This window comes from Phyllostomus hastatus, unplaced genomic scaffold (assembly GCF_019186645.2).
Source record: "Phyllostomus hastatus isolate PE091 unplaced genomic scaffold, TTU_PhHast_1.1 phas_contig_16, whole genome shotgun sequence".
Classification (NCBI taxonomy): domain Eukaryota; kingdom Metazoa; phylum Chordata; class Mammalia; order Chiroptera; family Phyllostomidae; genus Phyllostomus; species Phyllostomus hastatus.
The window spans coordinates 20555639-20583457 of record NW_025333643.1 but is presented as its reverse complement, the minus strand read 5'-3'; the positions used below and the strand labels follow the sequence as shown (position 1 = coordinate 20583457).

The 27819-nt window shown below is 39.7% G+C and overlaps 1 protein-coding gene across 4 annotated transcripts in view; it reads right to left on the bottom strand.

Annotated features, from left to right (window-relative positions):
- The window catches only part of ATXN7 (ataxin 7), a 144420-nt gene that overhangs the window by 92062 nt on the left and 24539 nt on the right, over nucleotides 1-27819 (bottom strand). Inside the window, exons 2-4 of one of the 4 annotated variants that reach the window (XM_045832426.1) lie at nucleotides 17792-17890; nucleotides 2279-2617; nucleotides 1985-2053 (exon numbers count right to left, since the gene is read on the bottom strand). In XM_045832426.1, the coding sequence (XP_045688382.1) occupies nucleotides 1985-2053; nucleotides 2279-2606 (397 nt within the window). In that variant the 5' untranslated portion in view covers nucleotides 2607-2617; nucleotides 17792-17890. Of the gene's footprint in view, nucleotides 1-1693; nucleotides 1963-1984; nucleotides 2054-2278; nucleotides 2618-2960; nucleotides 3129-17791; nucleotides 17891-27819 lie in introns of those variants that run through there. The other 3 variants (XM_045832428.1, XM_045832427.1, XM_045832429.1) reach the window with 3 other exon arrangements.

Genomic DNA, 27819 nt, shown 5'->3' with positions numbered 1-27819 from the left:
TGTAACCAAAAACAAAGAACTGTCTAATAACTTTTGATAATTTTAAAATATATTTTCATTTCTTAAGCAGCCTGACATAAGCTCCTTGTTACAAAAACAAAGGCCCACTGCATGAGTGCTGAACCTTCTCGTGACTGGCTTTTTAAAACTGTACTAGAAAACTCAGTCACAAGTGAATCAAGAACTGACTGAATTAAAAACTTCTGTTTCTACTCCAAACAGGTAACAGCATTTCAGATGAGCTGGTCACTTTGGCATCCTCTAAATGGTTAGAGCAGTTTTAAAAAATGACACCCTTAACAATCACTAATAATTTGATAGGTCAGAAGCACATACAATCAAATCTATTACCACTTGGTGCATTGAGAAGGTAATTAAGAGGTCTTAGATCTTTGTGGTAAAACCTGCTAATGAGCATGTCCCAGAAGAAAATAACAATTACAACAGAAACTGGGTTCAGGTCACTAAATTAACTGGGTCTCAGTTCAGACCAAGTTGCCTAGTGAAACACTATTACACTTACCCTCTATAGGGAAATCACCAATAATTAATACACTGTTTTCACATAGATTTAGAAACCTTTATGGGAAATGTATCCACACCCAGAGAATGAAAACTAAGAACAAGAGTGGGTCAGGTCCTCTACAACTCTACTCCAACTGCTTCCTATGAGAGTTGCCACCTAGTGATTTTAATTTTTTAAGCCCAGGCAAGCTGCCAATTCAACACTAAAACCGGACTAACAACTGACTTTTCCTATTGCAACATCACTATCAAGTCCTGTGTTTTCCCCCTTTATCCTTTGCTTGCAAACAAATATTCTCATTTTCAAAATCAACTAATATGCTAATCTGTTCCAACTGGAAGCTCTGAAAGAGCTGCCAGTGGAATTACTCTTCTTCCTAGTGCCAAAAGGTCAATAAGTGGCCAATTCAAAAAACCAAATTAGTGAATGTGCAGACACTAACAAAAGGCCAAATCTGGACTTTAATATGGTCCACTTGCCAAAGTTCTACCTATTTTGGGGCTCTGGACAATATGCCAAAATAAATGGCTGCATGTGAGAAATAAAATTGCATAGGGGAATATACAAATATTTTGTATACCAAATTTCCCTCAAGACCTTGTCCATAGTACCACTGAAAAAAAATAACTTGAACTGAACCTAAAGTCTACTGGCCTCCAGAATCCTTTTCTGACCAGTGGCCAGGCCTGCCACAGGCATTAATTGGTCAGCAAAGGTGACTGTTCAAGGAAAATGAAAATCTGAAGGAAAGTCTGACAATTTAGATAGCTAATCTGACTTTCATTGGGAAGCACACCTTTATCTACAAATATTTCCCTACAGTATCCCTACACCAGTTTTATTAAAAACTGACCACTAATTAGACTCTGATTTCACCACATGCCCCTCCCCCCCAAATCTTGGCAGCTCACAAAAATTTGACTAACTGCTCCTCAGGTGTGATGATCCTGTTGAACTTTTATAACTTAAATTCCATAAAAATAAGACTGTAGAAGTAAAGTGTCATCTTTTCTAAAATTCAAAATTCATTTTGACTTCCAGCAGAAAATTTCAGGTAGCAAGCTTTCCTTCCTAGAGCCCCTTGAAGCATTTAGGGAAATGCTTTCAGAAGCAGAGAATTCCTTCCCTCACTGGTGTTTCTCCATAAGGGGTCAAACTTGAACTCACACTGCAGGTGGCCAACGATCATCAATGAGTACGCAGGTTGCACGCAGGCTGCACGGGGCCAGGCCTCCACTGGAGGGTTCCAGGACGCTCCCCATCACGAGAAGACCCCCTACCCCCCAAACCAGATTTTCCAAAAGCTCCATCCGTCCCTCCACTTCTTCCTCCTCCTCTGGCAGCATCCTTGCGTGGCAGGAAGGAATGGGTAAGGTGGGCCAGAGTTCCCTGCCCAGGTGAAGCCAGCAAGGAACTTCCCTGGGGCTTGTACAAATTCCTTCAGTGGCCTGGACTCACCTTCGCGACAGAGCCCCATGACTTCGCGGTTTTTTCCAAACTCCTTGAAACTTTCGTCCAATTCCGTCCCTAGGAAATACACACATACAGGAAGAGGGGAGAGGCAGGTCAGTGGCTGGGAGTGTGACGTAGGCTCACGCACGCATGGAGTAGGTGAGGGCACCTCTGCTTACCAAACGGAGCATAGTATCTCGGACCCCCGAGGGGGCTGGTCACAGGAGGGGGGAGGGGTGGAGACGGGTCAGAGGACTTGGAACAGCAGGGCGTGGGGAAAAGGAGGGCGTGGACACTCACCATCCTTCCCAGGAAGTTTGGAAGCCTCAACCCACAGATTCCACGACTGACCCAGCATCGTTTCAGGACTGGGCAAAGGCCTGCGCTCTCCGACGGTCGCCATTGCGGAGGTGGCCGAGGAGGTGGCGGCGCTGGGGCCGCTGTCCTCCTGCCGTGGGCGCCGCAGCGTCGGCTGCTGTCGCTGGGGTTGCTGCGGCGGCGGCTGCGGTGGCTGGTGCTGCTGGTGCTGCTGCTGCTGCTGCCGGGCGGCGGCGGCGGCCGCTGCTCCGCCCGCCGCCGCCACACGGCGCGGCTCCCCCCTGACGTCATCCACGGCCCGCTCCGACATTCTTTCCGCTCCTACAATGTAACAAAAAAGGGGGAAAAAGAGTCACGCTGGGGGGCCGCTTTTAAGGAGGCGCCGGGAGTTCCGGCGGTGTGCACGGCCCGTGGGCCGGGTGGGGTGTGTTGACAGCACCCTCCGCCTGCCCAGCCCGCCTCCTCCACGGCCACCCTTGCCGCCCAGGACTCAAAGTCCGCACCACTCGCTTTCGCTTTCGACTCCCGACTCCCGTGGCCCCTCGGGGGAGGGGATGAGACGCTGGCGGCCTCTTCCGTGAGACCCACACCGAGGCCGCGCCTGTAGCAGCGCCCACCCCGCGCCCTAGCATGTCTGCCCTTGGTGGGGAGGCCAGAAACGCACCCCCAGCCCTCAGCTGCCCACCCTGAGGCCGCTCGCATCCCCAGCTCGGCCCGCGGCCCGCTCCTTCCTTCCGTCTGCGAGTCCGTCCAAGCGGCAGCACCCAGCCGGCTCCCTTAAGTGGAGGCACCTCCCGCCGCCTCCTCCCCCTCCTCGGTCCCTCCCTCTCAGCTCGCTCTGGTGAAGTTTGTACGTCAAGCCCCCAGAGTGGAGCCAGAGCAAAGTCGGAAATGCAACCACCTATGCCGGAGCCGGGAGGTCGACCCCGGGGCACCACTGAGTGCCGTTGCGGTTGGGCCCTCCCACCCAGGGGCCGGTGCAGGAGGCACTAAACTCTCCACTCACAGGGGGCCGCGCAGCTGTCAAAAAAAAAAAAAAAAAAGCATGAATGGGAAACCACCACAGAGCGGAGGGCGCACAGGAAACCACTGGCAATCAAGGAAATGTAGCTCAGGTAATGTTCCAGGTATGTCTGCCAGAGGTCCACCGCTGGAAGGCACAAAGTGCGCCTGGGGGACTTGAACTTCTTGTCCAGCAAAGAGGAGACCATGAAATCAGTGTGTTTGTGTGTGTGTGTGTGTGAGAAAGAGAGAGAGAGGGAAGCAGGCACGAATCCGTTGACACGTTTCTGGAGACACTACCCCAAACTTTTCTTTTTCCTTCTATTACTCCTGGAAGTGATTCATTCACCCCCAAAATAAAAAAAAAAATTAAATCTTGTCATTTTAAAATCTGATTCATTTTTAATTCGAGTTAATATAGTCTCTCCCTCTTTACTTAGGGCTGTAACCCAGGGCTTAGGGTAATGTACAGCATTCCTAGAAAATGTGTTCAGAAAATACAGTTTTCTGTCAGATTTAGTTCACTATATTAAGCACTGACCCACAACATTTTGAACCCCTCCCAACCACACACGCAGAGCCCAAAGTTTTTGCTTCAGTGATAAGATGGTGAAAGGCTACTTAATAAATTAGAGCATGTGAAGATGTGAAAATCTGAAGCCTTAGACAAACAAGGATTTGGATCATGTTTCACGTAGCAGTAATATCAACACTCCTGTGACATATGTGTCTTGGCTGCTTGCTCACAGGTACTTTCCTTAGGTAGGAAGAAAGCAGGTTTATTCATGTTTTTTATCTAGGACATCTGATGCAATAAAGGTGGCCAACTTCTCTGCTAATGAAAAATAGTCCAACTTGCAGAAACATAAAAATGTATACGTAAAAATAAGGAAATGTTATTGCACCTAAATTCTACATAGCGCTCTTGTGGAATGGATTTTAAAATTTAGGTTCAAAATTTGAAAGCTTTAGAAAAAATGTATGAATATTTTAAACATATGGGTGTAAATTTTTCTTTTCTGGATTACATGCAAACATAAGTTTCAAAAAGTTAAACTATGGACGCTTCCTGTCCTTATCCAAGAAGTAGTGAAAACAAATTAACCAAAGTAGAAACAATTGAAATTATTAAAAATCATTTCTAAAGCTTTAACCTAGTAAGAGCACCAGTGAGAAAAATGCACAGGTAAAACATATAATTTCTCTTGGTAACAATAGTGTTCCTAACTCTTAACATGGGACCTCAATCTTAGATGGCCCCATTGCAGACTTTAAATTTTTCATTCTTACCAATTATTGAAAAACTGTATTATTACATAAAAACATCCAACTTCTGTTTTCCTAGATTAAAGCACATAGTTTATGAGTTGCTTTGAATTTTATAATTCCACACAAGATAATTGAAAATATGAACTTTAATGGCATTTGGAGTTGCCACTAAAAAGAAAAGCTTAAGTCCACCCAACTGTATGGACAAGATCCATATAGTTGATCTCCTGAGGACAGCCCTTTTGAACCCTCAGAGGATAGGGTGAGAAGGAAAATAAGGGGAAGACTGGCAAACATGTACAGTCCCACTTCCTCAAGATACTGCTTAATTCCCCCCCCCCCGCCTTTTTAAAGATTTTATTTATTTATTTTTAGAGAGGGAAGGGAGGGAGAAAGAGAGAGAGAGAAACATCAATGTGTGGTTGCTGGGGGCCGTGGCCTGCAACCCAGGCATGCACCCTGACTAGGAATCGAACCTGTGATGCTTTGGTTCGCAGCCCGTGCTCAATCCACTGAGCTACACCAGCCAGGGCTTAATTTCCCCCTTTTTAAATGCAAAAAATACTTCAAGATTCACTAATATGACTTTTAGCCAATGGGGGTCAATATGGAGATTTGTATAGTACTTCAACTTTTGTCCTTATTCCAACTTGCTACCTTTTTTTTTCCCTTCAATTTTGATTGGTTTAGCAAAGAAAAAATAGGGCTTAAAATGAAAAATACTAAGTATCCTGTTAGCATGATGACAATTATTAAGAGAAATTACTACTAATAGTAGTTATCAATTATTAAGCACCTACTAGCATTGCCATTGGTACCTTACTGCATTGTCTCAATATTCACAATTGTGTAAGGTTGTATTACTTAGAATTTACAGATAAGGAAAATGAGGGAGAGCTTGGGAGCAAGTCCCTAGGAAGTATTTCTGGGTTCATAGAGTGGCTGTTCCACTTGTAAGCTGTGTAACCTGAACAAGTTACCTAACTTATGTCCACCTGAGTTTAAAAGGGGGTTAAGAGCCAGACTTCTAGGAATAACATGAAGAGATCCATGGAAAGTACTTGGTATAACGTTTAACACAAAATAACACTCTAAATAAGTGTCCTGTATCAAACCAAGCAATTCAGATCAATTCTTATCTGAGAAATTTATTACCATGTAAATGAAGATGTGGGGACCAAGAGAATGTCAGACAATTCCCCACCAATCTCTTCAGCTACAGTTAATGCATTTTACCATACTCTCTTCATCCATAAGTTCTAACCCTTCTGGATCAGGCAGTTTCTAATATCCATAGTTGGTACTGGTTTCCCAAAGATTCAAATAAGTCACCAACAAAAGTCAAAACTGCTAGCTGAGAAAGTACAGTGCTCTGATATTTGGCTAACATATTAAAAGAGTTCCACACACAAAGGGTACTGTCTAGAAACAAAGAATACAACTTTGTCTACAAACAAGAGTACAACTCAAGCACTAGGTCTTTCCTACCTACAAGGCCATAATAAAGGATGACTTCTTACCTAGTACTCCTCTTCAACACTAAAAAAATATTTTTAAAATGACTCAATACAGTTTACATTCATGTAGTATAATTATTTTAGTATAGAAGTGTGCCTTGCATACGATCCATCAATCTGTTCTCTCGTTAGTGCACTTCTAATAATGTCATGTAACTGAGGATCTTTAGGATCTGCAGATAAGCAGTATGTTTTATAATGAGGACTCAAGTTGTCAAACGGTTCTGGATTTCCTACCACATACTAGGCACTCTGTTAGGCACCAGGGTAAACACAATATAGTAATTTTGCTGAGGACATGAGATGAGTAAGAAGTAGGGAAAAACATTCAATTCATCAAAATGCTCTTATGGAAAAAGCTGTAGTAACTAACAATTAGATTGTTTGTGGCTTAAGAACCAGGCTGTCAGAAGTGAAACTCTGCCAAGTCCTGAGCATTTCATCCCTTCCAGGGATGTATTTAAAATATGGCCTTACTTCACCATTCCAAATTTAGGGATGTTCCCAGTAGGTGCCAAGGGTAATAAGGTCTCTCTTAACAAGAATGATTCTTTGCATAACAGATTCACTTGTAAAATGCTTGTTCAAATGCCACAGACATCAATAAGTGTGGGGGGGGGGAATTGATCATCCCAGTTTTTTAAGTCCAGTTTAATGTAAAGTGGCTGAAGCTTTCCAAAAATTTTCTAAGATGCAAGATCCCACACAACCAGCCTTTCTATTTAGAAAAAAACACACTGGTCTCAATACAACATTTAAATAAACTTGAAAACAAGCAACTACAGTATATTTATCTGTGCAAATTGCAGGGTTGGTAACAGCGATTCTTCATTATCAACCCCAAAGGACTGCCTTCATTTGAGTAACAAGAAACTCAGATCCACTGAATTAGAAAGTGTTGGCTTTGGTTTCTTTTTTTCTTCCAGAAATTGGCTGAGCCTGTTCTCCTATTCTCTCTCCCTCCTCTGACCACATCTCTCTCTTTCATTTTCTCTTCTTCAGACAGAGCCAGGGCTCTATTCTGCTATCAGGTATGGTAGGCAAGGCCCCTCCTTAAGTGTGCTCTCTGTAGTGAAATACTGTACTTTCCTTACAGACTGTAACGAATAACTGTTCCAGTAGGGGGAGAACAGTGGAAGGATATTAAATTCATCAGCTCTGTGGCTGGAATTGCTGAAAAGTGCAAAATTAGAAATAATATGAAGAGCTGCAAAAGTGGAGAATTAAAGATGAGGGTAATTATCTTTTTAAAGAGTTGGACTGTCCACACATTCATTCTACACACTGTATCATTTGCCAAGAAGTTTAAAGCTTTGAATTTTTGTTTTCTTAATCATATGTGTATAGCTACATACAAATTCTCCCTAAGAAACTTTCACTAGTGATAAAAACTTTTAAAGAGAAAAATTTAAAAATACACACATACAAGGCAGTAAATTGTAACTTTAAACTGAATAATACCCAAATGTTTCTAGGAATTTAACAGTGACCTGCATTTTATTAATTACTGACAAGGTTGATTTAAAATCTTCATTTAAAGCCTTTAGGTAAAGTAGTTCAGAGAGAGAGAGAGAGAGAGAGAGAGAGAGAGGATTCAATTATAGAGAAGGAATGGAAAAGCTGGACCAACATTTAGCTATAAAAAGACGCTGACTGTTTAGAGTTCCAGAGTACTGCCTCATATATAATAAAATGCAAAATTAAACACACTGTTAAAAATAATTCCCAATGTCACCTTTGTACTAATACAGCTTTCACTGAAGTGACTGTAAATATCACCACCTGATGGGCCCAGCAGTTAATTAAAAGCATGGGTTCTAGAGCCAATCTGCCCAGGTTGAATCCCAATACCACTTAATGGCTGTATAACTGAGGAAATCACTTAACCTCTCTGTTTATCACTTAACCTCGCCTGTTTCCTCATCTGTAAAATGAGGTATCTACTTTATGATAGTATTATTAAAGTTAATAGTACAAAAACACCCTATAAGTGTTAGCTATTATTAGTGCCATGCCTATCATATAGTGAGACCCAATTCTAATCTATCCGTGTTACACTATCAGATCAGTCTTGCATAATGAAGCATGGCTTTAGTTATGTCAGTCCTTGCTTTAACACTTTTAAGGGCTCCCCACTAACCACAGATTTTAATAAAAACTTCTCTTCTAGCACTCAGGGAGTGTTCCAGCCTCAACCCACCACATCTAAGTTTCCCATCTAGCAAGCACTCTACAGTCCAGCCAAAATGAGTTCATAGCTTCAAACGTATTTCCTCCTCCAGATCCCAGCTCTCCAGTCTTTGTTTATACAGGTAACTTCATCTATAATACTTTCCTTCCCTTGGCTGAACCCTACTGCTCAACCAAGTACTCCTGCAAATTCCACTTCGTTAAAAACACCTTTCCTGATACCTTGCACTAAGCACAGGGGAACTCATCCTCACCCCTAAATCATAGGACTTCATGAACTAGGTTTGAGTGTGCATGCTCTGAAATCAAGGTGGCAATGAGATACATGCTTATTCCCCCAGGAATCAATAATTTGCATTTCTAAAATAAAGGTGTCATTTGGAGCTTAGAACTCACCTCCCTACAAATCATAAGATCTGTGTGTGCCAGGTCCCCAACCTGGTCCACAAAATGAGTTAGGGCTGAACTCTTGACCAACAGTGCAGGCATGCTGGCACAAGAGGGAATGAAAAACATTGATCTTTCCTCTCCCTTCCCTCAGCAAAATTCCAGGTCTAAGTCAAGTCATAGATCTGGCAAACAACACCACCCCGGGCTTTTTCACATTCTTTATGTGCACCCTGATCCAGTAGTTCATCTGAGTTTGTACTGCTTTCCAAAGGATACACTACCCCACAAAAGTTTGTGTTCCCTTTCCACCTCTCAAATAAAATCTTCTTTTTCTTGGTAAAGATAAATAGCATGTGGATTTAACTGCTTTTCACTAACATGTGAGTGAATAATGATGAATGAATACAGTTCCCTGTTACCAATGCCTACCCCAAACACATATAATTGGAGACCTTAACCCAAATCACTTTTTGCATGGTCCATAGTTTTCTTCCCAGAAATACATAATTACTACACTTCCATGGCCATTCTGATTTCAAATGGCACAATCTATGACTCCAGGCAAAATTTCTGGCCTTTTATTTTAACCCATTCAATCTATTTTAACCTCTCTTTTGATCACATAAAATCTCTAGGACCCAGACCCTGATCCTCTTCCCTTTCTGCAAATTTCTCTACTTTCTTCTCCACATCCTCCTCCCCACCAAACTGCTTTAAGTCAGTGATTTTCATTGTTTTTCATCTCATGGCATACATAAACTAATGACTAAAAATTTTCAAAACACCAAAAATATATTTTTTTGCTGATCCAACAAAAAATAGTATAATTTTGATTCATTCACACCAATGGCTATTACTGTATTGGCTGTTGTCATTTTTTATTGGACACTCTAAGGGAAAAGAGGTCAGTGCCCCTTACTGAATAGTCAGGTATTACATGTTTTAAAAATTCTCGTAGCACACCAATTGGAAATCACTGCTTTAAGTGAAAAAACTTCAGGATCAGAAAAGGTGAACTGAAACAATACTGCTACAGATGAGAAATCTTTACTACTTTCCAGAGTTTCTTGCCCTTCTCCACTTCAGTAAACAGGTATTTTCACAAAGCGTTAGGTTCCAAATGATTTCAGGGGGCAGTGGCAACAGAGAAGCAATCACAAGTATGTGGTTAGTAGGCTATACTCCAGTTTACCAGGTATTTCTTTAAAAACAGAGCCAAATAGATAAATTGGACTTTATCAAAATTATTAAACTTTTGTGCTTCAAATAATACCTTCAAGAAAGTGAAAAGACAACCCATAGAATGGAGAAAATTTGTACTCATTATATCTCTGATAAGGAACTTGTAGTCAGAAGGTATAAAGAACTTCTACAAATAATGCAATTTTCAAAATGGACAAAAGATCTCAATACATACTGCTCCAAAGAAACTAATACAAATGACCAATAAGCAAATGAAAAGATTCTCAATATCATTTGTTAGTAGAGAAATGCAAACCAAAAGCACAATGAGATACTACTACATACCCCCTATGATCACTACGAAGAAAACAAAACCAAAAAAACAAAAACAGAAAATGACAAGTGTTAGTAAGGATGTGGAGGAACAGAAATCCTTGTACATTGCTGGTAGGAATGCAAAACGGTACAGCTCTTGTGGAAAACAGTTTGGTGGTTCCTCAAAAAGGTTAAATTCAGAATTACAGTATGTTCCAACAATTCCACTTCTAGGTTTATACTCAAAAGAATTGAAAGCAGGGACTCAAAGAGATACTTGTATACAATGTTCATAACAGCATTATTCACAATAGCCAAAAGGTGGAAACAACCCTAGTGACCATCAACTGATGAACAGATAAATGTGGTATATTTACACAGTGGCACATGATTTGGCCACTAAAAGGAATGCTACAACATGGATGAACCTCAAAAACAAGCCAAGTAAAAGAAGCCAGACACAAAAGGCCATATATTGTATGATTCCATTTATATGAAATATCCAGAACAGGCAAATCCATTGAGACAGAAAGAAGATTAGTGGCTTCCGGCATCTGGCTAGGGGGCAGGGTGAAGAGTGACTGCTCTGAGGAGAGAACACAGGGTCTCCTCTGGGAATTATGAACATATTTTGGACCTAGATAGAGGCAATGGTTGAGCAACATTATGAATACACTAAAAGCTATTAAATGGGCAAATCTGGGATATTTGAATTATATCTCAATAAAGCTATTATTTTTTTAAGCCAACATTAAAACTTGAAAAATTTCACACAAGATTACAGATTGACTTCTTTTGAAAAACCTCTATAATCTCACACCATTATCCACAGGGTCCCTCATGACAACTATTAGTTGCAGCTGAAGCTGGTCCTGGAACCCATGTCTGGCACTGCCTGGCTCTGGCCATGTTTCATCTCTGCCTCATTTAGCTTCTCTGTAAAAGGAGGACCATAACACTATCTACCTCATTAGGTTATTATGAGGAGTCAATGAATTAAAATGTTTAGAAAAGCACCTGGCACACAGTAAATGTTATTCACTTTTATATGACACATCATCCTCTTTATATAGAGGTAGATGGCTCCCTCCTTCCTTCCTTCCTTCCTTCCTTCCTTCCCTCCCTCCTTCCACAAATGGAAGTATATCATATGTAGAAAGAAGTGGAAAGGCAGACAAGATTTTTAAAAAATATTTTAAAAACACTGTTTTTATAGAGAAGGGCAGGGACGGAGAAAAAGAGGGAGAGAAACTTCCATATGCAAGAGAAACACTAATCAGTTACTTCCTGCACACCCCCAACCTGGGCCCTGGCCTAAGACCCAGGCATGTGCCCTAACTGGAATAAAACTGCAACCTTTCAGTTTGTGGGATGATGCCCAACCCACTAAGCCACACCAGTTCTGGCAAGATACAATTTTTTTTATAAATATATTTTTAAAGATTATTTATTTATTTATTTTTAGAGAGGGGAAGGGAGGGAGAAAGAGAGAGAGAGAAACATCAGTGTGTGGTTGCCTCTCACGTGGCCCCCATTAGGGACGTGGCCCTCAACCCAGTCATGTGCCCCGACTGGGAATTGAACCTGTGATGCTTTGGTTCGCAGCCCGTGATCAATCCACTGAGCTATGCCAGCCAGGGCTTAAGATAACAATTTTTTAAAAAGCAACATGGAAAATGCTATGCATAGTATATGCATATTTATGAGAAAAAGAAATAATGATGATAAGTCTATACATAGAAAACAGTCTAGGTAACTTTGGACTTATGGGAAGCAGGAAGTTAAAGAGTATAATTAAAGGGGCTTTTCTATGAACATGTTTATATAATATTTAAATTTTTCTAGCTGTATTGAAATATATTTGACATATAACATTGTGTATATTTAAAGTGTACAATGTGATGATTTCATATAAATATATGTAATAAATTTATATTATATTAAAACCATCACATTATACACTTTATATATATATAAAATATATATAAAATCAGTTGACATATCCATCACCTCACATATCACCTAATTTTATTTTTAATGACAAACTCTTATAAACAGCAACTATAATAAGGATATTTAATTTTTTTTTATTATTTAGAGGACTTCTGGCTAAGATGGAAACATAGATAGATACACTTTGCCTCCTCATACAACCAAAAAAAAGACAACACATTTAAAAATAAAAAACAACTGGAACTGCCAAAAAATCAAACTGTATGGAAGTCTGACAACCAAGGAGTTAAAGAAGAAACATTATTTATACAGGTAGGAGTGGCAGAGATGGGCAGCTGGGGAGGAAAGGACACAAAGCAAGACTGTGGCTGGAGGACCAGGCAGTCCCACAATTTCATGCAGATGAACAAGAACAACTGGGGACCAAGACAGATTGCGCAACCCAGCTTTCTGGTGCAGGGAAATAAAACCTCAAAACCTCTCACTAAAAGAACCTGTGCAGGTTGTAGTGGTGGGAGAAACTGCCAGCCTCACAGGAGAGTTTGTTGGAGAGACCCACATGGTACTAGAATGTACACCCACCCACCTGCCTGGGGAATCAGCACCAGAAGGGCCCAATATGCATGTGGGTAGTGGGGGAAGCGACTGGAAGCTGGCTAAGAGCCAAGCAAATGTCATTGTTCCCTCTTGGATCCCTCCCCCACACACAGCACCACAATGCAGCAATGTGGGTTGCCCTGCCATGGCCAAAACCTAAGGCTCTGCCCCTTACTACACAACATGTGCACTAAGAAAAAAAAATATGGCCCAAGTGAAAGAACAGATCAAAGCTCCAGAAAAAATACAACTAAGCAATGAAGAGATAGCCAACCTATCAGATGCATAGTTCAAAACACTGGTAAACAGGATGCTCACAGAAATGGTGAGTATGGCTACAAAATGGAGGAAAAAGTAGAAGCTATACAAAGTGAAATGAAGAAAAATGTACAGGGAACCAATTGTGAAGGAAAGGAAACCAGTACTCAAATCAACAATCTGGAGTAGAACACAGAAATAAACATTCAACCAGAACAGAATGCAGAAACAAGAATACGAAAACATGAAGAGAGGCTTAGGAACCTCCAGGACAACATTAAACATTCCAACATCCAAATCATCTGGGTACCAGAAGGAGAAGAGGAAGAGCAAGAAATGGAAAACTTATCTGAAAACATAATGAAGGTGAACTTCCCCAATCTGGCAAAGGAAATAGACTTCCAAGGAAGTCCAGGAAGCTCAGAGAGTCCCAAAGAAGTTGAAACCAAGGAAGCACACACCAAGCTGCATCATAATGACATTACCCAAGATTAAAGATAAGGAATATCAAAAGCAGCAAGAGAAAAGGAGAGAGTTACCTCCAAAGGAGTTTCCATAAGACTATAAGCTGATTTCTCAAAAGAAACCTTGTAGGTGAGGAGGGGCTGGAAAGAAGTATTTGAAGTCATGAAATGGGCAAGGGCCTACATCCAAGATTACTCACTCTAACCAGCAAAGCTATCATTGAAATGGGAGGGCAGATAAAGTGCTTCCCAGATAAGGTCAAGTTCAAGGAGTTCATCATCACCAAGCCCTTATATGAAATGTTAGAGACTTATTTAAGAAAAAGATGATCAAAACTATGAACATTAAAATGACAACAAACTCACAACTATCAACAACTGAACCTAAAACCAAAACCAAAACCAAAAACAAACTAAGCAAACAGCTAGAACAGGAACAGAATCACAGAAACAGAGATCACATGGAGAGTTATCAGTGGGGAGGAGGAGAAGGGAGAAAGGGGCAAAAGGTTCAGGGAATAAGAAGCATAAATGGTAGGTACAAAATAGACAGAGGGAGATTAAGAATAGTATAGGAAATAGAGAAGCCAAAAAACTTATATGTATGACCCATGGACAAGATCTAAGTGGGGGGCGGGATGCAGGCAGAGGGGAATAAAGGGGGGAGATCGGACAACTGTAATAACATAATCAATAAAATATATTTTTTTAAAAAAGGAAGAGTTCAAAAGGAGCAAGATGCATCCTGCTCACCAATTCAGAATAACAAAGCACAGGACATAACACTGGCTGAGTGGGAACAGGACTGCTTAGCAGAGGTGATGACATCCTTATCCTTTAGTGGGTTTTGACCTCAAAACTGGCCTTAGTTTTTAGGCCTCTTTTTGATGCTCAACACACAAAATTTTAAAAAGGAAAATTTCATTTTAATATAGCTTCACCCCAACATGTGTTTCACAGAGACCTTATTTTTTAAACAGTTTAATACATTATAAAATTTGAAAAACTGTAAGAAAGCAGCAGACTCAAACTGGTGCAACTCTAACAAGTAATAATTCTGGCCCCTTTGCAAAACTGATTAATTTAAAAACAAAGTAATGTTCACATCTGTGAGGCTGACAAAGTGTGACTTCTGTACAAACTACATTGAAAATTTCATGTCTAACGCCTTTCAAATGCAGTGTGCTCCTGAGCTTTTCTGAAGTCCTGTCTGGTCCCAGCCAAAAAAAAAGGACATGAAATCTCCACATGCAAAGATACTGAGTTAAGGTGTGGGGGTTTTTTTTTCTTTTTTTAAAAAAAAAAGGAAGAAAGAAAGACAAAGGAAAAAGAAACAATGGATGGCTGTTAGCAATGGAAACTGTAAGGACATGTCCTCACTGCTCTTGGCTTATAGGTCAGAGGCCTTCAGAGGCCTAGGACACTTCAGGGCCATCACAGCACCAACTGTAGCTACCATTTTTTGCATTTCCTAGTTTTGACACATATATATTTATATAATGTTTACACCTTGAAGATATCACTATTTCAATCGTTCCCATACGAACATGGGTATGGTCTCTATCAGGGGAAAAAAATTATTCATTTTTTTTTTTTGAGAGAGGGAGAGAGAGAGAAAAACATTAATTTGTTGTTCCACTTATTTATATATCATTGCTTGCTACTTGTCTGTGCCCTGACTGGAGATCAAACCAGCAGCCTTGGCATACCAGGATGATTCGCTAACCAACTGAGCTACCTGGCTAGGTCAGTAAGGATACTTTTTTTTTTTAAGAAAAAGATCTAATTTTGTTTGCGACTTTTGTGAGATTGTCACAAAATTCTACCAGGTGAGCAGCAGTATCACAGACTGATTAAACCAGGGGCCAATTTGCTTTCCTTTGAAACCCAGAGGCTGGGATTCCTAAGGCACCAACCACCCTTCAGTTTCCTTCTTCCTTATGGAGTACATATACACTGCTATATTTTACTGCTGCCAAGAGACACTTTAAACTCCTTGGTCTGATAGTCAACACCTTTCACTGTCCTTCACCTGCAATGCTAAGATCTCACCTTTTCAAAATATCCTACCCAGACCATTCTTATATAAAATTGTAAGTCTCACCTCTCATCAGCACTGCTGATTTTCCCTTCCAAGTACTAACCAGGCCAACCCTGCTTAGCTTCCCACCCAGATCAGAGGAGATTTGGCAGTTCTGCATGCATTGACTTTAGACAGCACTCCTGACTTTCCTTACCCTGATATGCTATTTCTAACCAGTTACCATCATCTAGTATAATGAATAATGTGTTTATTTGTTGCATTTGCTATCTATTATCTGTTCCTTTCCATTAAAAGGTAAGTACCACAATAGCAGGGACTTTTGTTCCTTTGATTTACTAATTAATTCCCAGTGCCTGGAAGAGCACAGTACATAAGTAAACATGCAATAACTATTTGTTGAATGAATACTGGGCTTACAAGGAGATGGTACTGAAAAGAGGCTGCCCTTTTAGGTTGGTCATGTTTTTGATAGTTCCTCAGTTCCACCTGGCCCATTTCATTTCTCTGTTTGGCTGGTCCCTGCAGACTTGAGTTTGTGACACTTCTTTTGTCCCTGCCTCTTGCCACTGATTTCCTGGTATCATATTAATGTTTTCATCAGAATAGTACTCAAAAAAAAAAAACCCCAATAAAAAAAACCCTAGATGTCATAAATGCAGTCTGTGAAATCACCCATCATTCTTCTCTTTTCCTCCTCGAATGATCTCCTTGCACATAGTACAAACTCGATAAATAGTTATGGACTAAAGTGCTTCTTTGGCATTTCTGTCAAATATTTCCTCCCTCCCTTCCCACCAAATCTCACCACTGCCAGTTGCTGACCACCATGTAGGAAAGCCCTGTTTTTCTCTTCTCTGGTATCTTCCAGACACACCACAATAAATGCCACCCTTTGTGATGACTTGGATGATCACTGAAGGGTACCTATGCATTGCTGCCCTATCAGCTTTAGGCCAGAAAATTCTAACGAACTATTTTAGGGGTGGATACTTCAGAGCTACCCAGTACCGTTCTTCTAAACACCTAACCAGAACTGCCACATCTTTCCTGAAGTTCCTGTTTCTGCCTGGTAACAGTAAAAATATTATCTTTGTAGATAAATATTCCAAGTTGTTCAAAATGTTTCCAACTCTGCTACAGTTGCCTAAAACCTGACTGAAGCATTGCATTTGTTGCCTAAACTAAACTGATCAATTTCAGAGGCTAAAAAGCCTTTGATTTTTCTTATTTGGATTCTGTTCAATTTTATCTTTTAATAACTCATCTTAAACCTCATCTTAACATGTAAGCCCCACATTGCTTTTAGGAGATGGAAGCATGAGTCTTTTTCTTTTTTTAAATAAAAATCCCTCCAGGAAAAGGATCATTTGATTTGACAGTTTTCCACACCTGGCATCATACTACGCAACTAGCCCAGGACAGTCTAAATGTCCTTGTGTATGTGGGGGTGCGGCAGAATGATTCTGGGCAGAATGATACTAGGGAGAGGGAAGTCATAGAGGTTTCACTGGGCAGGATTTTTACAAATGAGGTTTTTGTAACTTCATGAGGTAGTTCGTATAGTTGAAAGCTTGATGTTATTTTTCACCACTGTCCATAAAGTTTAAAATAGGAAAAAATTAAAAGAATCCATGGAACAAAAGAAATTCCTACAAGAATTTTTCCTTTCTCATATGATGTGAAACTTAACCACCCCTCCTCCCCAAACAGTAAACGCACAATGGCAAATGCATAATAAAAAACAACTAATGGTGGCTGCTATTTTTGTAAAGATGTGGGACTGCTCACAAGCACAGAGACATCTGGCGGCTGGGCAAAGGCACTAGGCCCAGAAAGTGTTTCTAAAGAACTGCTGCCTGTTTTGTAATTTGTACAGGATCTCCGCAGCCCTGAGTAACTAGGTCTATGTTGCTTGTGGAGAGAAGAAAGGAGGAGTTGGGGAAATCAGAGCTGGACAGAAACATAATAGCATCATCTTTAGACAACTTCCTAAGAAAAAAAAAGAATATGGATTTATTGGGTGGGGGGGTGGGAGATAGAGGCTGTCCTATTTCTAAAGTCTTCCTGTAATTTTAAAAAATGGGGGGGGGCAGTATGTAGCAGTTTTTGTTTTGGCAAACACCCAATAATACTGTACTCTCAAATTCACTATCATTTCATGTTAGTAAAATCATATTCAGAATTATGCTTAAAATTTGAAAACTTACTCAGATATCTTAAATTTAAAAACCATCATCCTTTGGTAAAACTTGCTCTGTTATACTCCAAGAGCATCCCATTTTTTCAGCTGTGCTATGCTGGAATAGCCAGTTACCTTTTCTTTGGAGGGCAGGCCAAAACTGCTGATCAATTTACCAATGGATCTTCATCTGCTGTGACTGTGGAAGTGCCTTCTTCTTAATTCCGTTCAGATCTACAGAGAAAAGGGGCAAAGGAATGAAACAACAGGTAAAGCTAACTAGAAATCTACAATCTCATTAGTTACCAGATGTTCCAAAATTATTATATGTACTATGAAATATCAAAGTGTTAAAATTTGAGGCACTTTATCAATTTTACAACAAATGTAATTCAGTTTTTTTTACAATGAACTTAATTGGCTATATTTACAATAAACTAAGAACAAATGACTATTCAACATGTACACAGAGAAGGCTCCTGGGGCTTAAAGTATTGTGAATAACTTGCCACTAATGAGTTTTCAATTAATTTGTAAAACGGCTATTCAGAAAACCTGCTCCTATGAAACCTGTCAGAATCACAGATTTAAAAACACACACACATTGAATGAGATTATTATTTGGGGAGCTCCCTCTGTCCTTTAACACCTACTGTTTATAAAAGCAATTCATAATACCACAAACAGGAAACAAAAACTTAAACCATCTTCCTAAAAAGCACAAGAAAACTGTGTTCCATTACCTATATATTTTTGTGCATATGTGTGCATGTACATTTCAAGTACAATGTAGCTACTATTCAAATTATTGTATTTTGGGGTGGATCACTGAGTTAAGGAGTCAAGGAACTGGAAATTAACAAACCAGAGTTAGAAATTTAACTGGTTTTCATGTTTGACTTGCAGAAGAAGAGAACAACAAATATGGGCAATGACACAGCTATGGAGCAGATGCTGAAGCATAAAGCAGAAGGCAGCCTGATATCACATGAAAAATTCACCAGCAATCCACTTCTCTTCCTACAATCCTCATTGGCTATCACCAAGGTCACACGACAGGATTATTGCTTTGATCAACTTTCCTTATTTTCATAACTCTGAGATGGTAAGTCAAATATTTCTATGGTGTGAGATATTAACAAAGCATCTTGGAAAGTTAGTAGCTGAAACTCTACGCCATGTTTTGAACACTTACTCTTAATTATCTTTATTGGCTTTTAAGTTATTCCTGTATCATATCCTTCCACTCTCCCTTTTTTAGACAGTTTCAGTTTTACTCACCCACAAAATGTTATTCAGTGCTGTAATCACTAGTAAAGTGATCATTCCTACAATCTTTATAAGCCAGGTGCTTCTCTTCCCCAGATTTATATTTCCTTCCCAGTCTCCCATCTTTTAAAATTTTTCTCTGATTTTCATTTTAGTGTTTCTTTCCTGCTTTCTTTCCAGTAAAACCCATCATCTTGTTTAACATGTCTGTCCTGAGCCAAAATGCCTTTCTTTGCATCCTAAATACTGAAGGCAACAGTCACTCAAAAGAAGCTACAAATTACCAGGAAGAAGATAGCCAATAAAGATGTTATATGTTAGAGATAACCATTTGCCTTACTAATGGTGATTCCTTCAAAGTACACTTGAGGTAGAGGTGGAACAAAACCAGCATCAGATTAGACTCTGCTTGATCTTATTTCACTGGGTCAAGCTATTTTTCAGTTTTCCATCAGGACACTCCACTATATCTCCAAAGTATACAAGGAAGCCATCAGATTTTAGGTGCTATCAAATTTCTCCCAAGATAGTATTTATCATAAAAAATTATCATAGAATTTATCATAAAAACAATTCTCTTTTTTCCAGTCCACATACCTTAAAAATGTTTTAAAGGAAACCCTATTCTTAGAGGAAAATGGTAGTGGCAGTTACTAAAAATAAGCACGTAAAAATAGTAACTTCTCTACTTAGAAGAGGGGGTCAGAAATCTTTCTTTCATAGGGGAACAAACTATCATATGTTTGTACATATTCTCTCATTTTATCTTCACAATGGCACTGCTCAAAAGAGCAGTTATTATAATCTCTATTCTGCTAGTGAACAAGCAGAGTAAGAGAGGTCATAATTTGCTCAAGATTACCCAGCAAATAAATGGTTTGAAATTGGAACTAGGATGGAAGCCTTTGGTGCTATTTAGTTCCCTTTCCAGTACATCAAACTGCCTAAACAGCAACTTCATTTTGTTTTGCCAATAGAAAGAGAAATAGTTTAAAACATAGACTGGGGAACACTGTCTAAGAATGGAAACAAAATTTGATCGTTTTTATTTATTCACTACCAGTAGGTAGTAAAATGTAACCAGCATTCAACAAATACAAAATTTTTAAAGATTTATTTTAAATGACAGAGGTGAGACAGAACAAGAAAAAAAAAAAGGACGTAACTTAAATGTTCTCTAGTCATGAAAGGATAAATTTAATTTATTTACTCTTTATTTTTTTGAGGGCAGGAGGGTGAGATAGTAGATGTTGCCACTCTTTGAGTTACTGCCTAGCCCATGGTGACTCTTTTTCTTAGCACTATGTAATTCTCAACTACACGCCAAGTCATATTTATTCTATGGGAGTCCCAACTGCTCCCATGTTAGCCAAAGTTGGACACATAACCCAAAGTGAGATTCAACTTGTTTCTCTTGAAACTAAAAACTGGAATGAAGAGGGTCTATTCTGTTCTAGGCTGCAAGCAACCCCCATGTGCTTTAAGTCCACAGGAAAGAACCAGTAGGCAGAGAAAAGAATAAACATGCTGCTCAAAGCGAAAGGGACCCAAGAGGCCACCTAAGCCTACAGAAGAGAACGGAAAACAGTTTCTTCTTGGCACTCTAGGTCTTTTCTGTCCCAAGTCTAGTCCCCAGAGACCCAAGCGCTTCTTCCCTAGACTTTCAAGAATTCCCTGGACCAGTAGGGAAATTGGCCCCCTTCTGAGCTTAAATCTTTTCCAGTTGATTTCGGATAACTGCAACAATAAAAATCTTGTTCAAGACAGTTAAAACTTTTGTATTAAAAAAATAAAAGGACAGATATCACTAGAAATTTTTATAAAAGAAGATCCAGTGCCCAAAGGTTCAGAAAAATCCTCTCATTACCTTTAAACAACGAAAAGCCTATACTGTTTCATGGGCAGCATTCTATCAACTTTTACAGAGAAAATGACTTATTTTCTAGGAGTAACACCTCTAAGTCCTTTTAAGACTCTGAGAGCCTTGTTGCAATTTAAGGCATAATCTGGAATATTCTTGTTACACAGTAGAGTCTGTAAAAATTAAGCAAAAACCTACTAGCCATGATAAAGAAAAAGAAAAAAAATAGGCTAAACTGAGCAGTCTTGTTTTGAAGCACAATACAAATTTTCTTTTTATTTCAGAAACTTTCTTAAATTCTAGGTAAACCATGGAGCTGTAATATGAGAATGGCACCCTGGGTGCTTAGGGAGGCATCAAAAAGAAGAGAGAAGTCTGGAGAGGTAGGCCCCATAAGGAGGCAACACAAGTTTTGACTTGATTCTGTCTTCTAAGTTAGAGCTGAGGGAAAGCTAACTCCTATCTTTCCATTCTATATGTGAAAAGACTGAAAACCAAGGGAAGTTCACACAAGCTGGTCTCTTTGTTTAATCAAACCATGTTAAGTGTGTGCTCCCTTGACAGGTACTGCGCCTGGCACTGGAATCAGCAGTATGTCCAGCTTAGACACCTAACTCATTATGCTATGCATTTCTCTCCACTCTTTGACCCTCACTGCAAACAGAAAGTCCAGAGGCCTACAATAGTTCACTATTTTTTGGCTCTCTGGTGATCTTAGGGAAAAAGAAAAAAAATTGTTACTAATATTTAAAAAGTGGCAATATTCACATAAAATGTCATGTTCTCATTTTCTCTTGGAATGTCCAAAAATCTGCTTAGGGACAACTGGGTGATGCTATGTCCTGTGCAGCCTCTTGTCATTTCTTTCTAAGGCACCCACCTTTCTGAGTCACTTATTTTCTTGCCAGGCCTGTCTTCTATAGGCAGTCAAACTTGTGACTCTGGGCCTATGTTGTTTTCCTAAGTTTCTTCTCCCAAATGAAAAACTACAAATTAAACAATATTTTTTTATTTTTATTGATTCTAGAGAGGGGGAGAGAAATACTGATGTGAGAGAGAAACATTGATCAGTTGCCTCTTGCACACCCCCAACCTGGGACCTGGCCCACAACCCAGGCATGTGCCTGATGAACTGACAACTTTACAATTTGCCAGATGATGCTCAACAAACTGAGTCACACAGGCCAGGGCGAAAACCCACAAAATTTAAAAGCAGGTTACATGTCAGTGGTAGGGATATTCTACAGAAATCTGAATTAATGAGGTTCCCAGTATACTTGCAGTCCTCCTACCCAAGTTCCATTTTGCTTTTACTCTGGCCAGCTTTCTCCCTGGCCAAGCAAATTTCAGAATGAACCTCTATGTTCCATACAACCTCTCTTTTCAGTCATGCTACTGGGTATTCCCCTTTTTGAAGCTCAGCTGGAGATTTTGCAATTAATGCTCTCAGGGTCACTCCACTGAATACCAAATGAGAGTTTGAAAACAACTGGTAAAGAAGAAGATAAAACCACTTACAAGGAAGAACTATAACACCTCTGGACTAAGTTTCATTAATACATTTTAGCCCCTGTGGGCAGTCTTGGACTTCCCCACTCCACATGAAACTCCTCACAGTCTTAACATTTTTAAAGGAGCTTCCATTTTCTGACAGCTTCTACACATCTGCACATACCCACAGCTCTCTTCGATCCAAAGGGTTCCATACTACCATCCTGCGCTCCCTTCACTATTTAAGGTCTCACAGCTCTCCCATCTCAAGTCCTCTCTCCCAGGCTTCACTGAGGTTAACTGGTCTCTTTTTCCTTTTAGTTCAGAGATCAGCAAACCATTTCTCCATCAATTATGACTACAGCATGCTATTTCATCATCAGCCCAACAGAGAACCAAAGATATAATAAAAGTCCAGTAGTTCTCCAATTTGTCTCCATGCCGAAATCCTTGGTCAATTAAGTACATTTTCAGGTTGATTTTCAAAAGCACATGACAAAAAGAGTAGTAGCAGCTGATATTTACTAAGCACTTATTATGTGCCTATCATCTCACTTAGTCCTCTCAGGTCTGTGATACAGGAACTATTACTACACACCTTTAGCAAAAAGAAAACTGAGGCTTATGAAATAAGGCCAATAAGGGGCAGAAGTGGGACAGTATAGACCTGGGCTTAAAATCATTTCTTCCACTGTCAGCCACCACAGCAATCCCTACCTCTATTCCTCCACAACTATTGTTCCCACCACCTAAAACTCCTTTCGTTCCACCTTGTAAATAACTCACATCCAGCCTTGAAAACCTTGCTCAGATGAAATCTCTTCAGATCAACACACCTATCTCCTAAAGTAGACTTCTTAGAGGCAGTATTTATAACATTTCATTTCATTCTTGTATCCCCAGGTCCTGACATTGTAAGTGTTAACATATGCCTACTGAATAGAATTGAATTAAGTAGAACCACGGGCTTTGACAGCTATGCCCACTAAGGTTAACATGTGCCTGGGGAGAGATATTCATGTCTTGCTAAAGACTTGCAATTAGGTCTGAGCAATAAGCAGCTGTTCTGGCATTTATTCACAGTTGTCCTGCCAAGCTCCCCTACAAACCTCAACTCTGTGGAAGGGGATGAAGAGATGAGAGGTAAATTAATAGGGGAATCAAGTCTGTTGAGTTGACTGAAGGGAGGGGAACCCAGGAAGGGGGATAGAGAAGTCTTCTTCTTCAATATTGTACAAAGGGAACATTAATCTCCTACTGGCCTGGAGTTGCAGAATTCTAAAATGCATATAAATATCCTCAGCTGAGTCATTCTTTGGTAGTCTAACATGTTCCTTTAAAAAAGATGTCAAATAAATGAACTGCTAGTAAGCATTCTGCCCTAGGGCCATATTTATTAATAAAACTACCAATAATAATAACTTAGTTCCTGAGTATTTACTTTGGGCTAGACCCTGTGTCAAGAACTTTACATGCATTGTCTTGTTTACTCTTCAACACAATTCTATGATGAATATTTATAAGTGAGGATATGGAGGGCTATAGTAGTTAAATGGCTTACAGTAAAGGCAGCGGCTAGTGGATTAAATGTGTCATTTGATGAATAATGTTTGCAGCACTGAAAAAAACATTCTGGACTTCTGGCCAAGATGGAAGCATAAGTAGATGTACTTTGCCTTCTCCCACAACCAAAAAAAGGACAACAGCAAATTTAAAAACAAAAAGTAGCCATGACTACCACAAAATTGAACTGTATGGAAGTCCAACAACAAAGAAGTTAAAGCAGAAACATTCATTCGGACCCACTGAAGAGGCAGAGACAGGAAACCCCCAGCGGAGAGGACTTGCAGCAAGGTGGCGGCTGGTAGACCAGGCAAGGTGGTAAGGTAGCAGCTGGTGAAGCAGGCAATCCCACATTTGGACGTGGATAAACCAGGTGGAACAACTGGAGATCGAGACAGATCATGCAACCCAGGGTTCTGATGCAGGGAAATAAAGCCTCAAAACCTCTGACTGAAAAAACCTGTGTGGGTTGAGGCAGGAGCAGAAACTCCCAGTCTCACAGGAGAGTTCGTTGGAGAGATTCACAGGGTCCTAGAACAGACACAAAACCACTCACCCATGAATCAGCACCAGAAGGGCCCAATTTGCTGGTTAGTAGCAGAGGAAGTAACTGAAAGCCGGCCAGGAGCTGAGCAAGCAACATAGTTCCCTCTTGGACCCCTTCCCCACATATAGCCCCACAACTGCAACAATGTGGGTTGCCCATCCTGGCAAATTCGTAAGACTCCACCCCTTACTACATAACAGGTGTGCCAAGACAAAGATATATGGCTCAAATGAAAGAACAGAGCAAAACTCCAGAAAAAGAACTAAGTAACAAAGAGATAGTCAACCTATCAGATGCAGAGTTCAAAACACCGGTAATCAGGATGCTCAGAGAAATGACTGAGTACAGTTGCAAAATAAAGGAAGAAGTGAAGGCTATGCAAAGTGAAGCTAAATATACAAGGAACCAACAGTGAAGGGAAGGAAACCAGGACTCAGACTAACAATCTGGAGCAAAAGGAAGAAGTAAATATTCAATCAGAACAGAATGAAGAAACAAGAATTCAAAAAAATGTGGAGAGGCTTAGGAATCTCTGGGACAACATTAAACATTTCAACATCTGAATCATAGGGGTGCCAGAAGGAGAAGAGGAAGAGCAAGAAATGGAAAACTTATCTGAAAACATAATGAAGGAGAACTTCCCCAATGCGGCAAAGAAAATAGACTTCCAGGAAGTCCAGGAAGTTCAGAGAGTCCCAAAGAAGTTGGACCCAAGGAAGCACACAGCAATACACATCATTAAGTTACTCAACATTAAAGAGAAGGAGAGAATCTTAAAAGCAGCAACAGAAAGAGAGGGAGTTACCTCCAAAGGAGTTCCCACAAGACTACCAGCTGATTTGTCAAAAGAAACCTCGCAGGCAAGAAGGGGCTGGAAAGAAGTATTCCAAGTCATGAAAGACAAGGACCTACATCCAAGATTACTCTATCCAGCAAAGTTTTCACTTAGTATGATAAAGTGCTTCCCAGATAAGGTCAAGTTCAAGGAGTTCATCATCACCAAGCCCTTATTACATGAAATGTTAAAGGGACTTACTTAAGAAAAAGAAGATAAAAAATACAAATAGTAAAATGACAACAAACTCATAACTATCAACAACTGAACCTGAAAAAACAAAAATGAACTAAGCAAATAACTAGAACAGGAACAGATTCACAGAAATAGAGATCACATGGAGGGTTATCTATGGGGTGGGGGGGTGGAGAATGGGGGAAAAGATACAGGGAATAAGATGCATAAATGGTAGGTACAAAATAGACAAGGGGAGGTTAAGAATAGTATGGGAAATGGAGAAGCCAAAGAACTTATATGTATGACCCATGGACATGAACTAAGGGGTAGGAATGCTGGTGGGAGGGGGAGTACAGGTCGGAGGGGAATAAAGGGGAGAAAAAAAGGACAACAGTAATGGCATAATCAATAAAACATATTAAAAAATAAAGATAAAAAAACTTATAAAAAATTCTTCTACCCTACCGTTTTAAATAACACCAGTTAAAGGCAGGCTGGGTAACCTATTACAAATTTCACTTCTCTAAAAGATTTAAGAAAAATCCCTCCTCTTTCATTAAGCCTTTCTAAATATTATTTGTGATAGAGATTGTCATTGTTCACCTATATCCACATCCTTATCTTCCAGAGCACACAATTAGACTAAATTTTCCAGTATTCATTACAGTAAGGCATAGCTATGTGATGGAGTCCTAAAATGTGAACAGAGAGGTTGCGTGCCATTTCTAGACCTGGTCCATGCAAACCTCATTGTCTTCATCTTCAGTCTCTCTGCTGGTCAAAAAGAGAGGGGTTCTAGCATCTAGAGGTGGACAGGGCTACAAAATTTCACTCCTGAATGATTGGGTGAAGCAACAGTGTCTGAGTAACAATCCACACTGAGCTATGACTTGAGTGAGAAATAAATGTGTATTGTGTTAAGCAGCTGAGGTTTTGGGTAGCAACAGCAGTCAGCCTACCCTAATACCGTACTATTGTTGGTCCGATTACCATCAGAATTTTCATTACAATAACACAGCTATAATTTATTGAAGGTGTAGTAAGTAATAGGCATTATGTTAAGTCTTTACAAATATGTTTTATTCATTTCTCATTATGAGATAGGTATTACCACATTCTGCAGGTGAAAAAAAATCAAGGATCGGAGATCAATAATTGTTTCCTACTCTGAACATTTATAACACAATATGAAAGATTTGATAATTAATTATGGGTTGCCTTTTGGTTGCCTATGGGTTAGATGATTTTTCTTGTAATTTGTTTTCCTCAACTGTATAGAAAACTATTTATAAAAGGGGTAGGACTTACATCTCTTGATTCCATATTATTTACAAATTGCCTCATGAATAAGCAAATTAACAGATATGTTTTGAAAATTACTATACATATTATATATTATATATTTTTAAAATTATACTATATATGTATATGTGTATGTATATATTACATATACATATATGTATTGTGTTTTGGGCAATAGACCTCTTAAACAGACCTATCAAGAAAATTGGCCCATTTGTTAAGTTATGTGCTGTTTATTTCAGATCCATGACTTAATGAGTATCATTAGTGCAATTTTTCAATACTGTAATTACATGTATGAGTGTACATAAACACTTAGAACAGTGTCTAACAGACATTTGGTTACCAATAGATATAATCATATGGTGCATGAATAAAACAAAGGTGAGCAATAGAAAGATGTTAAGCCCATAAGTAGAGGCTGATTTTAATTACAAAGAATATATTCCTATCAGAAAGGAAAACCATCTAAAACAGGGGTGTCAAACTCATTTTCACCGGGGGCCACATCAGCCTTGTGGTTGCCTTTTAAAGGCCAAAATAATTTTAGGACTGTATAAATGTAACTACTCCTTAACTGTTAGGGAGTTGAAATTACATTCATTCCTTTGAAGGCAACCACAAGGCTGATGTGGCCCCAAGTGAAAATGAGTTTGACACCCCTGAAAAATGCAGGCGGCAGAGCCAACTGAAGACCAGCTGCCAGTCACACAGTTATAAGATGACCCCCATTCATAAGAATCTGTCCTGACACAATCTTCAGGAACATAAATTCTGGACAAGCCTAGGAGCCAGGGCTCACATCCTCTCCTTCACTGCTAGTGAAGTGCAGAATGGTGCTGTGAGATTCAGTTCTGTAGGTCTGGCCATGTGGGATTTCATAGAGCCCTAATATCATTATTTGTAGCCAAACACAAACATGCCCTCCTACAGCTCCTATTTTTTATATTTTGTTAGAAAACAACACATTGACATCTGAGAAAGATTTGTTCCTTTTGAGGCTATCTGTTCCCAGTCCTCATCTACCCAGAGCTCCATATCCTACTACTCAAGACATTCAAAGAATCTGATTAACAGGCTGGAGACACTGGCTTTCATATGGTGACATTTCATACTAA